Source organism: Mytilus galloprovincialis, chromosome 7 (assembly GCF_965363235.1).
Source record: "Mytilus galloprovincialis chromosome 7, xbMytGall1.hap1.1, whole genome shotgun sequence".
NCBI classification, from domain to species: Eukaryota; Metazoa; Mollusca; class Bivalvia; order Mytilida; family Mytilidae; genus Mytilus; species Mytilus galloprovincialis.
This window is the reverse complement of record NC_134844.1, coordinates 4,285,690-4,298,790: the sequence shown is the minus strand read 5'-3', so window position 1 is coordinate 4,298,790 and position 13,101 is coordinate 4,285,690. Positions and strand designations below refer to the sequence as shown.

The window sequence follows — 13,101 nt, the reverse complement described above, 5'->3', positions numbered from 1 at the left end:
AATACTAATGCACATAGATTCTCCGTTGATGAAGTTATTAAGACATTATGGTTTTAACTCACATATGCAAAGTTGACCATATTGGAAATTTCTATTTTTTTTCTGTCCCTTTTGGTCACAGAACTACATATATATTTAAGTATGCATATATCCGGGGATTTCAGATGCTTTTGATTTGAGTTTTCGAGGTGAGAGGGGATACAGAACAGGAAAAGTTTTTACCAGTGGCGGATCCAGCCATTTAAAAAAGGGGGGCCAACACAGAGTAAACGGGGGATTCCAACTATATGCTCCCATTCAAATGCATTGATCGGCCAAAAAAGGGGGGGGGGTTTCAACCCCCGGAACCCTCCTTCTGGATCCGCCACTGTTTTACTTGTTTGTTGTTTTAAATAAAGATACAGTGTAAGTCAATTATACTTAAATATAGTGTCGTTCATATATAATTTTGAGTATAAACGTTAATTCAGTACCAATTTTACATTTTTTATGATGTGTATTGATAAAAGAAGGACAATTTTAAGATCAGGAACTTTTTACCAATGTTGGTTATTTGGATGATATAGGACTGCAAAACTATATCGTAAATTAAGTCGTGCTCTATTAAATACTCTCCCCATCATTTTTGACAGCTTTAAAATAAATGGATTTTTTGGTATCTGATTTTAATCTAATGCGAAGACGCCAAGGGGGGAAAGCTTTTTTTAACTAATATTTTCTAATTTTAAATTTAAAACAAAAACGCAACTGAGTTTGTCTGTGAACGTACTGTGATGCTTGTCAAGTAAGGTATGATTTAATTGCTTTGAAGCTTGAAGTTTTAATTGATATCCGGCTGGAATTACATCAGGATATTTTTCACTAATTTTCAATTACATCGCTGCATTTATAAAAACCCTCAACAAATCTAAAAAGATCTAATACTGATAAGAACGTTTCAGCAAGTTGAAGTTGCGATAAGATAATATTTATAATTGATTGATGAACTTGAATTTGATTTAACGTATGTCTTGTCGTTTAACCACCATTGCAAACTGCAGACGAATTTGAAGAAAGTAAAGGCGAAATTATGGATGAAGAAGAGATATCATTTGTATATTTCGGAGTTTAGTAATGACGTCTTTTATCACTGAACTGGTACCTTTTTGTTTAAGGGCCAGCTGAAGCATGGCTTCGGATGCGGGATTTCCCCTCTGTATTGAAGACCATTGAATTGGTGGACTTTTATTTAAGAAAGCAACACATTATAAAAAAGAGATACTAGTGCATGAATCTGCGCATGCATTTTACACTAAATATTGTAGTTCTATGTTTTGTTACATTTCGTATTCAACATACTTTACAATTCGGTTAATTTGATATAGTACAAAATGTATCAGACAATTTTTACTGATAAATCTGTGGTTAAAAATCATTTATGTATTAAAGTGTTAACTTTGTCATTTTGATTAATGTTATTATTTCTTTTTTTTTTAAATTATCATTGATGATTAGGTGTTTATTTTCTTAAACAAAGTACACGAGACCTCGGATTTGCTTTTAATATAGGGAGCTCTTGTATCAGATCTTAAGTAGTGAGACAAATTTGGGGAACTCAGAAAGTTCATTTGAAAAGCTGCAATTGAAAAGTGAGGAAAGATAAACAATATTTACATAAAGTTAGAGAGAAACTGACAATTTGGAACAACCAAAAGATACCAAAGAGACACATAAGCTCAAAAATATGATCTACAAAACTAATGACTGAAAACACAATACCCAATAAAACATGAGGTTGAGCTCAGGTCCTCAATGCAGACTTGTCTTGAAATTTCTACACAGGAAGGGTTAAAATTGCATCATAAATAAGTACTAGTAACCATATTCAGCTTACGGTTTTTGAAAGTACATGTACGACAGCCGACCAAACCAGAATTATAGATTTTTTACGTATTGAGTTAGTTTGTGTAAGATTGTACATATATAGATGACTACAAGAACATAATCACGAAGACAATCAGAAAATAATTTGAAATTTGAAAGTAAATTGTAATAAAATAATTATACACACACAACAATGAGAAATGGGAAGAGAAAACAGGTGCGATAATTTCATAAGCCGATATTAGTACCTACTAAAAGTAATAATAAGACATATGTATATAAAACCATGAAAAGTTCTCTGCCTCGAAAATTATGAGAATAAATAGATTCGTTACTCTGACGACCTATCATCACGATGAAGATTGTTTCACATTGATACTGCATCATCAATTAATGGACATATGTTATATGTGAGTGTTTAATGCATCGCTGATTGCAGATACCATAAATGAAATATCTGGCAAATTAATTCTAGTATGAAAGAGCAAACGTGTGTGATTTTCTTTTAAACTGGTAATGTTTTACAAATTAAAGTAAAAGTGAAGTTTAAAAAAAATACTAAGTTAGTGAAAATCGGGCTTTCTCTTATCTTTAACATGAAACATTTCTTGTGTTATCATATTTCCTTTTTTATCATTTCTATTTTATCATTCACGCTGTCAATAAACTTATCATAGATACCAGAATTGAAATTTTGTATTTGCTCAGACGCGTGAAAAAAGTCTACAAAAAAACTCATTGGTGACGCTCGAATAAAAAGAGTTAAACAGTCCTAATAAAGTACCCAGTTGAAGAGTATTGAAGACCAAAAATTCCTAAAAGTTTTACCATTACATCTAAGGTAATCTATTCCTGAGGTAGAGAAGCCTTAGTATTTCAATGGTTGTGAATGGTCATGCATAATCATACAAACTACTGTCTGATGTAAAGTATACGATATACCAACCTGGTTTCGTTTCCCTTATATATTTGAACGCTTAGAATCAAAGACATTTTACTTTTCATCAAGACAGAACTTTATTCTATATATCGTGTGGTATAATCTTTTTCCTTCTATTTGCAATGAAATGATAGTCCGTCGGAAGGGGACCATAAATGGCTGACCCATGTCAAGAGAGAGCCATATCTCTTGCACGTTAAAGACACCCTTGTAGATTTCGAAAAAAGAGCAGACTAATGCCGCTACAAAGTAGCACTCGCACCCGCAAAGTGGAAAGGGATTAATATAAGTTGCAATAACTTGTTTCTCAATCCATTATAAAGAAATATGTTTAATCTAAACTGAACGTTCAGCAAACAACAACCAATCCCTCTATTGTCTCCATCATCAGAATAATTTTTTGATCATTCAACCGGTTATAGTATTTGGGTCTGTTTATCATAAACCCAGTAAATCGGTTACAATCTTCGGGTCAAACATATCTATGTAATCGTTTCACCTAACACGTTGAACTACAATGATGTCGTTTAAATGAATATTTTATGGAGTATTTATTAAGATTATGAACTGTTATAAACTCTAATCCTCAATCTTGTCACATACTTACTGAAGTACTGAAGATACTTCTAACAATGGCAAGCTTTGTATAGAATATCTTTATATGTTAAGTAGATGGTTCTCAAGGAAAAAGGTCAAAGCCCTCTTAACCTTTGAATTTACGTGTATAGTAAAGAGGGTGTGTATGATGCTAACTGAGGTCATTGTATATTCGACAAACTTATATATGTCCATGAACTAGACATAGGCGGGAACAGGGAGCCCTGCCCCCTCCCTTTTCGTGATAAAAAAATTGGGTTGATTATATAGATCACTGAAACGCAACTGTACCGGCTCTCTTAGGTCCGTCAGCGGGGTCCCCTTATTAAAAGTTTTGGATCTGCCACTGACTAGGCTTGCTTCGATTCATTGAAAGTTAAAAGATACTACATTATTTTTAAAAATTGCAACTGAATAAATGCTTTCAATTTTAGCAACTTATATATAATATATGGAAACGTTTCTATGATTATTATTGAAACTTGCTTAAGATCTCATCAGTATCTGTGTTGTTGTGATCACTTCATACTAGTATTGTTAAACCCTTTTGAAACATTTATACCCTACAATGTCTAACATGAAAATAGGATGGATTCGATTTGTCCTTAGCAAAAAGTAAAATCGCAAAAATACTGAACTCCAAGGAAAATTCAAAAAGGAAAGTCCCCAATCAAATGGCAAAATCAAAAGTTTAAACACACCAAAGAATGGATAACAACTGTCGTATTCCTGACTTGGTACAGGCATTTTCTTATGTAGAAAATGGTTGATTGAACCTGGTTTCAAAGCTAGCTCTCACTTCTATGACAGTCACATCAAATTCCAATAGCAATAGAGATGAATAGGAGTACTGAAAATTGAAGCACGAAGAACGTCAAATTGTGATAAAACTTAACAGTGGCGGATCCAGAAATTTTCATAAGTGGGGGCCCACTGACTGACATAAGAGGGGGCCCGCTCCAGTCACGCTTCAGTGATTCCCTATATAAGCAACCAAATTTTTTCCCCAAAAGGGGGGGGCCGGGCCCCCTGGCCCCCCTCTAAATCCGCCTCTGCTTAATACATTGCTACGTATTTGTGTTGTTTGGTTGTTGTCTCATTTACTTAAATAAAGTTTATTAAGATGACAACCTGTTACAGAGACAACTGAACTTACTTTTTAAAACTTTGAAATGTTACATATACATGTGATCACATGTACATTTGTTTGGTATCCATCAGAGCCTCTGCCCTAGCTTACATATCCAAATAGTCTACATAATGATTTTGTCGAGGTTTTAACGTTGCACTTGACTTAAAATTCAGTCTGAAGTATAACGTTCAAGTACTACATCCAGGTCATGCCGTTTGGTTTATAAGCTCACCATTAATCGTGATTTTAGGGATATTATTTGTATTGCAAAGGACACTGTTAAAAACTAAGATATTTTCAAGTGGTGGTCGCTTTTTTTCTTTGAGTTTTTTAAAACTGTTAATTGATTATTTGTTTACCGCTTGTTTAGAACGAAAATAACACTGCGAAATTATGATATACTCTGCTGTCCTAGAATAAAAAAAAATATTGAAATATCAACTATGTATCGCTTATGGAATAAAAAGAAACAATACAAGCTAATGTATTTTCCATATATAAAGAAAATGGATGCACGGTCCCAAACGAAAACAAATGACAAAATCGGTCTAATCATATGTAATAGTTATTTCCCATTCTATTCGCCTTGAACATACTACAAAGGAAAGGCTGGAATTCAGTGTGGGGGTAATTGCTCCAAGGGGGGATTCAAAAGTTTTGGGGTTCAATTTTTTCCAGGGGTTCAAATTAAGCAGCATTTGCTATTCTCAGGGTTCAAACCACGTAAAAAAATATCAAATTCATTAGGTGGCATGTCTGAGTAGCTTATTAATCTGGGAGCCGTAATTTTTTATTCTTAATTTATAATACCCATACACATATATATTTATACAAGACGATATGATGAATATCTTTTCCCTGAACACTCGCTTTTTTATTTCTATTAATAAAATCATTGAAAGCTGAACATAGAATATTTAAGGTACATATAATCAATATCTGAAATTTGCTTATTGTACGTGGATTATGTGTTTTATAAATCGACGGGGAGACTAGTTAATTTTTTCTTATTCCCTGTCTATCTTTAAAAAAGTCTATACATAGAAAAAGCAAAGGTTTGACTTATGACTACGAACCAATAATGCTCACATGTATTAAAGGTCACCAATCTGAGTTTCTCACCTGAGGGTATCCGTGCGGGAAGCTCTCTTAGTCCCTGACATACCACAGATCTTCCAGTGTCGTCCGGTTCCGTATTTTGCCACGACTGATCTACATTCCAGGAATCAAATAGCCCTCTAGCAGACCTTTGATTTAGGTCCATGCACCGGCAATGTAAAGGACAAGCCTCCAGATGAGCACTATGATCTCGGACATACCGTCTCGGGTAGGTATTATATTGGAATGATCCATGTAAAAGTAAAGCAAGAAATAGTAACTGTAGCAACACAGATTTCATATTTACGGCAAATGCACATTCAACAAATAATTAAGGATTTTTAGTTTTCCAAATTTGATTAAAACACAAGAAGTATTACCACTATACATCCCCAGAATAAGAACAGTAAAATTGATTCGCCTTCATTAAAATTATCCCAGTAGAACAAGCACAGTAATTATCCTCGGTTACATCTAGAACGTACATTATTTTTTCTCTTGATAATAAGTGTCGGGAAGATGTACTAATAACATAATATCAAGCTTTTCTGTCAATCATGGCGGGAAATCACGCCCACAATTTTCTCCTTCATCTGTAAGTGTCTGTCTCACATAGCGGTAATGTAATTTACATGGAATGTTATTGGTTTTCTAACAATACAATTATAAAACACGTAAAATTATATGCTTTATACAAGTAATAATGAGAAAAGCTACAAAGACCCTACAGAGATTAATGACACGACAACAGGTATCATTCTTTGCATATATTTCAATCAATTTTAAAAGTTTATGAGACATTTACACTTGTTAGTATCGTATAAGATGTAATTGGAAGGAAATTAAGACGGTTGAAAACACTCAATTAAGTTGTTATTGAACATACATTTGTAAGTCATGATGAAGTGATAAACTGAATTCTAATGGAGTCTTTACACAGATTTGATCGCAGTTTAATGAAAGAGAGAATGCAGAAATGAAAGTTTCAAGATTGGAGCAACTTCAAACATAACTTTTTTGAAGACAGATAAATAAAATTAATCCGCCATGCTATTAGTCGAATTATAAAGTTTTTAAAATTTCTAGTTCAAATGCAGCTTTATTCCTTAGCAGGATTTCGCTGGTAACGTAATACTTAAGTGAACAAAATACAGAGGAATACATAGTACATAAATAAATAATAATTGGTAATGCAACATCTAATTCTGCTGATTGATAAGTGATAACTTTGTTCTGTACATTTTATGTATATTTTCAGGACGAGGACCAATTATGCAAGATACATGCAAAAAATATTCTGCAAACTAGCGCAAAAGCTCGAATTAACGCCCTGAGTTCGACATAACTGTATATGTATATGGTCAGCAAAACCACACATACTGTTTCTAATCTTCTAGACGAAAACAGATAAGGCAGCGCAATACTTAAAAAGTTTGGTGATATATTATCTACTGCAATTCTGATTATTTTTTAAATATAAAACCTGATGGCAAAGGGTCTAGACTCAATGTTATGCTCGTGCCTGTAGTAAAGTTTCGGATTTCAATGAACGTTACCTGAGACAATATCTGAAAAAGTATAATTTTTAGCAATAAGAAAAACACAAAAAAAATGTTTTTAGACCCGATATTTTAATATCACAAATCAAAGAACACACATTGATGAATCAGAATTCAAACAATTCTTAAATGTGGTAGCAATGGCAATTTAAAAAAATGGTACAAAAAAAATCCTGTTACCAAAGTGAATCAATTTTAAAAAGTTTCTAATGGGAATAAGGAATAAGTTTAAGACACTATTTGTGGTTTACTATTATATCCTGCAATAGTTTATCAAATGCCAATTATTGATTTTAGCATTTGCAATACAAAAGGTTTAAAAATATACTTAACAGGACAGAGTTGGTAACAGAAAAGATTTTTTCTAAAAAAAAATGCTTTATTTTATAGTTTAAGAAAAATACACAATTTCAGATTGGTCATAATTGGAAGAAAACATCAAACAATGTCATTTATCCTTTGAAACTGTATTTGCAAGATGAAAACTCTGCCTAGGTAATGCATAATTCTAAAATAAATTCCTTTCCGTTACTATCTACTACACTGGAGTTGTACAATGTTCTCTGCTCTTATCAAAAGCAAAAAACCTATTTTTTCAATTTATTTAATATGGTGATGATAACTTATATTAAATGAAATGGTTGGCATATAGTAGATTAACTTTTTGATTCATCAGTGAAATTGTCTTGAACATCCTTCCTGTTACTGATTATTGTTTTGCTATCAGGTAACATGACAGAACGTAAGGCCACACCAATTTAATTTCTTGTTCTACGGATTTTTGGACTCCAAAAAAATGGGGCGAGCGAGCAATTTGAAAATTTTAATAAAAAAACATTTAATTTGCAAATTTTTGAGGCGAAGCTTAAAAAGTAAAGGCGAGCGATTATAATTTTTTTTGTAAACATAAAATAGTAGGTTTTGACTATATTAAAACTTGATTTATCACTAAGTCTTGTACCTTGACATTTCTTTAATTTATGAAGTATTTTTTTTTCCCTGTTCAACAAGAAATAATTGAATAATTAAATCTGGTCTATGTATGTGTGACTGACAATGAAACAATTCTCCACCCAAGTCATAATCAGGTTCAGAACAACCCCTTAATGTTATGAATATCCCTTTTACGAGGGGTCAATATGAGTTATAATACATTTTTTTTTGTAAAAACACTTAGTACAAAAGGGCTGTTTTCACAAAGAACTATAATATCTATATGGTATTAAATGGTCAAAACATGTCCAAGAATTTTGTAATATTCCTGGACTTTAACCATGTTAACACATTTACTTTAACAGTTTAATACTATTCAAAATAAGTGGACCCCTCTTTTAGAAAAGTTGTTTAAAATATAATGTATTTCTTCTCTTTTTGAGTAAAAAATTCTAAGTTTTCAAAGGTTTTGTATAGTAGCACTATACAAATCCTTAGTATTTCTATTTTCTTTTCTACAACAGTAAACATGGTAAAATGACCCCTTCAAGGCCCTTGTCTAGGGATAACCTGATAATAACAAACATAGGTCAAAGTATGGCCTTTTACACAGAGCATTGATCCAGACCAAACAGCAAGCTATAAGGGACCACAACTTAGTATTGTACACAATTCGAACAGGAAAACCAACGATCTAATTTATATTTCCAAACGGGAAAATACCAATTAACCACATCAACAAACGATATTACTGCTGAACGACAGGTCCCTGAATCAATCAGGACAGGTGCACAAACTTGCAGCGGGTATGACCGTCAGCATACATTATAATTGCAGTTGAAGGCAAATCCTTCAGAAGTTCTTTGTACTTTATTTTAACAACGAACATTTTTTGATAGGGAATATAAGTCAGGGGGAAAGAAACCAATGTTTTATTCTGTACAGGTATTTCCGCTGTTATATATTTATATCGGAGCACTCCCATTTGGAATAAATTATTTTCATGCTGAAACAAATATTCTCACAGATATTTACAGTGTTGTGGGGTGCTTATAGGTTTTAAATCGTTATATAAAGGTTATACTGTGATTTTAAAAACAAATGTTGAGATCTTTTTATAATATTTACCAAAAAACGGTGCGGGAAATGGACATGATTACATTTCCGGATGCGGGAAGCGGGAATATAATTAAAATTTTAAAAAATCTGTTTTGAAAAAAATAGGTGCGGGCGGATCCGTCGAACAAGGAATTAAATTGGTGTGGCCTAACAGAAAGGAATTATGCAGTACTTTTTGTTCATTTACTCGAATTGTGTAGAAGTTTACTTCCATCTACATATCAATTTGATAAGATACTATAAAAGCACATGTACTGTTATAGTCTTCTTATCTTATCCTCTTCATCCCAAGTGGGACATAAGGCCGCAACAAACTGCCTCCACTTCTCTCTGTCCTTAGCCATGTACTGGGCTTGGCCCCAGGTGTAGCCCATTGCTTCTAATTCTGCTGTTACAGTTCTTCGCCAGGTGATTCTAGGCCTCCCTGGTTTCCTTTTTCCTGGTGGTGTCCAATATAGAGCTGTTTTAGGTGTGCGGTGTTGTGGCATTCTCAGTATCTAAATCTTCGTTGTTTAATTTCTTCTGTTATGCTCTTAGCATTGCATTTCTTCAAAAGGCTCTTGTTGCTGATCTTATTTGGCCAGAATATTTTGTTGATTTTTCTAAGGCAGCTAGTATGGAAAGCATCTACTTTTTGAAGGTCACTCACTAAAACACGCCAAGTTTCCGAACCATACAGTAGGACAGATTTTACATTGCTGTTGTAAATTCGCAGTTTGGTCCTTAAACTGTACTGGTTAGACTTCCAGATTGTATGAAGTCTAGCAAATGTTGCGCGTGCCTTAGATAGTCTTCCCTTTATATCCTTCCCTGTTCCATTATCTTTGCTTATGATGCTTCCAAGGTAGGTGAAATCGTCAACACTGTCCACTGGCAGATCATTGATTGTTATTGGTGTTGTATTTCTAGTGTTTATTGACATTACCTTGGTCTTCTTGGCATTGACATTCAGACCAGTTTGCTTTGCATAGTTGGTAAGTATGTTGGTCTTCTCTTGGAGGTGTTCACTTGTTGTTGATAATATGGCAATGTCATCAGCAAAATCAAGGTCTTCTAGCTGGTTAAACATGGTCCACTGGATACCCCTTTTCTTGTCTGATGTTGTATTTCTTTGTATCCAGTCAATGGCCAATAAAAATAGGATTGGTGACATAATACATCCTTGTCTTACACCAGATTTTACTTCAAATGAGTCTGAGATAGAGCTATCAAGGATGACACTGCATTCAAAGCTGTTGTAGAAAGCTTTTATTAGCATCAATATCTTAGGTGGAATTCCATATGATCTTACAATTTTCCAAAGAGTTTCTCTATGAATACTGTCAAAGGCCTTTTTGAAGTCAATGAAATTAATGAAAAGTGGTGTGTTCCATTCAATGCATTGCTCGATGATGTTCCTCAGAGTGAAAATTTGGTCAATGCATCCTGTACTGGCCTGACCAGTGAGTGTAACCAAGACGACTGGGTTTAATAGGTAAAGATAAAACAATCAGGAGCTGACTTTTATTTCACTACCAATCCAAATGGTGAAAAACTGAAAATACAAATATAAATACAATTTTACAATGTGTTCAACGATAATTAAAGTCCATTAAAAACACGGATAAACAGTTCGTAGATATATAAAGCTGTTAAAGTTCTTTATAATTATGAATAGATGAATATTCTTGCACACGTCGGGTTCTTTCTTGAATTAAATCGTGTCATCGCAGATACGAACAGTTTGAACGGTAAAATGTTCATAGTTTCTTTATAACATAGGGAAATATATTAAAACAGTTCATTGCTAATGTAAAGACATAATTTGTAATGTTTTAAAGGTAACTCACGCTGTGGTTAGCCACGAATTGTTCTTTTGGACAACGTGTCCGCTGAATGTTCTTTGCAGTTGTGCACAAGACTCGCTGAGCAGTTTACGTCATTAGAAGAGAGGGGAAAGTAACGCAGATTCCTACACTGTCCTGTATAAAACTCCTAAAACTGGCGCACATAAAGCGATGTACGCAATGAAACGTTAACAATATAAAATGATGATCAAATGAAGAATAAATGATGAATGAGTTCCAGAATACTCCCCGTCTGAGGTCTATCTGACATCACTATTCCATTATCGAAAACAAATAAAATGTTAAATATATAACAACAGTACAAATATTCACATAGAAGTAGTCCAACGGGAGGCTGGGTATTTCACAGCTTCTATCCTAGATATGGCGGTGTTTCCGACGAGATCGCGGCGATCTAAGATCCAACTCCATGGCTGTAGTTCTGATGGAAGAATCTCCTTTCGACACGGATATGCGATCTAACGAGGACGTCTTGCGAGACGGATGCTTTCCTTGACGTTTACGGCGTACAGTAGACCATCCGGTACCATGTTCCTTTTCTCTGTGACTTAAGTTGGAATTGGTAATTCTGCTTTCCTCTTGTCCTTGCATATCCAAAAGCGAATTGAAGCTTTCCATGGGAATTGAATGTTTTCGGGTGTACTTTTCTTTGTCGGCATTCACTTTTGGTGGCGTTGTTTCCGAAGTGAACTTTTCGGCTTCTGCAAATCTGATCGCTGATTTCGTTTTCGGTTGCCCATGTAAACGGGGATAAAGTTTAGACGAATCATTTTGAATTTCATTTGACTGGGTGTTGGTTTTATTACACTCAGGTAATTTCTTTGTCTGTGGTTTCACAACACTGCAAGTCGGATTTGTTTCCTTTGTAGTGAGTTCAAGGTGAACATGTTGCTTATCGGAGCGTATTTCTCCAACGATAATCCAACCAAGGTTTAACTTTTGCGCAAGTGGAGCCTTTGGTGGTCCTAGACGTTGATCAAGGACACGATGTGCCTCTATAAGGTCCCTTCCAATGAGCAATAGGATTTTGCATTTTCCATCAATCGGGAGGATATGTTTTTGTAGTTCTTGCAAGTGTTGATATTGCAATATATCCTCAGGTGTAGCACTTTCGTTCCGATTATTGGGAATGTTATCGCATTCAATCAGTTCAGGCAGATTGAATCTAGTATTGTCTTGTACAGACTTCACGACAAAGCCGTTTCCTCGTTTACCGGAAGTAACCTTGCTGCCGGAGCATGTGGATAACAAATAATCTTTTGTTTCTGCCTGTACGTTGAATAGGCTGAAGAATTCAGGAGCCACGAGAGACCGGTTGCTCTGGTCGTCAATAATTGCATACATGCGAATTACTTTGTCCTGATTATCTTTGTGAAAGACATTCACAGGAAGTATCTTGGCACAAGATTTACTGCTGTTGCCGTCTTTGAAGATATCTGTGCAAGTTGAACTAACAGAGGTTAGCTTGGTTTCAGCTAACTCAAGTTGCTCCCCGCCGTCGACTGATCTAGGCGGTGAAGGCGGTGCATCTTTGGTTTGGTACACTCGATTAGTGTGTAATGCGGTGGTGTGTTGTTTACTTCCGCATTCATTGCAACTGATACTCGCGTTGCAATCACGACTTCTGTGCATAGTCGAATCACAGCATTTGTAACAAAGATTGTTTTGCCTCAACAGTTCCTTGCGTTCCTCTATAGTTTTGGCTCGGAATGCTCGGCATTCATTCAAGGTATGCTTTGTATTGTGTAGGATACACAGACCTTGTTGTTGACTGCTGTCTTCAGTTTGCCGTTCAACAGCCGTCTTATGGACGTTGACTTTAGAGTACGTCTGAGGTGTGAACCTTGGCGTAGCGTCTTTTGTATTTGGTGTTACCTTTGAACCAAAGATGAACCCAGGATCGTTCTTAATTTTGCTCATTTCCCTGATGAAGGCAGAGAATTCTGTAAAAGGTGGAAAGGCAACTTCATATTTAGACTTGTATCTTGAGGCCCTTGTTATCCACTTTTCTTG

At 34.8% G+C, this 13,101-nt stretch overlaps 1 protein-coding gene across 1 annotated transcript in view; it reads right to left on the bottom strand.

Moving 5' to 3' along the window:
- LOC143082154 (uncharacterized) overlaps nt 1–6,217 on the bottom strand; it is a 49,049-nt gene extending 42,832 nt beyond the window's left edge. The window contains exon 1 of the mRNA XM_076257718.1: nt 5,655–6,217. Within this exon, the coding sequence (XP_076113833.1) occupies nt 5,655–5,931 (277 nt within the window). The 5' untranslated portion in view covers nt 5,932–6,217. The remainder of the gene's footprint in view (nt 1–5,654) is intronic.
- Nucleotides 6,218–13,101: the final 6,884 nt, after the last annotated feature.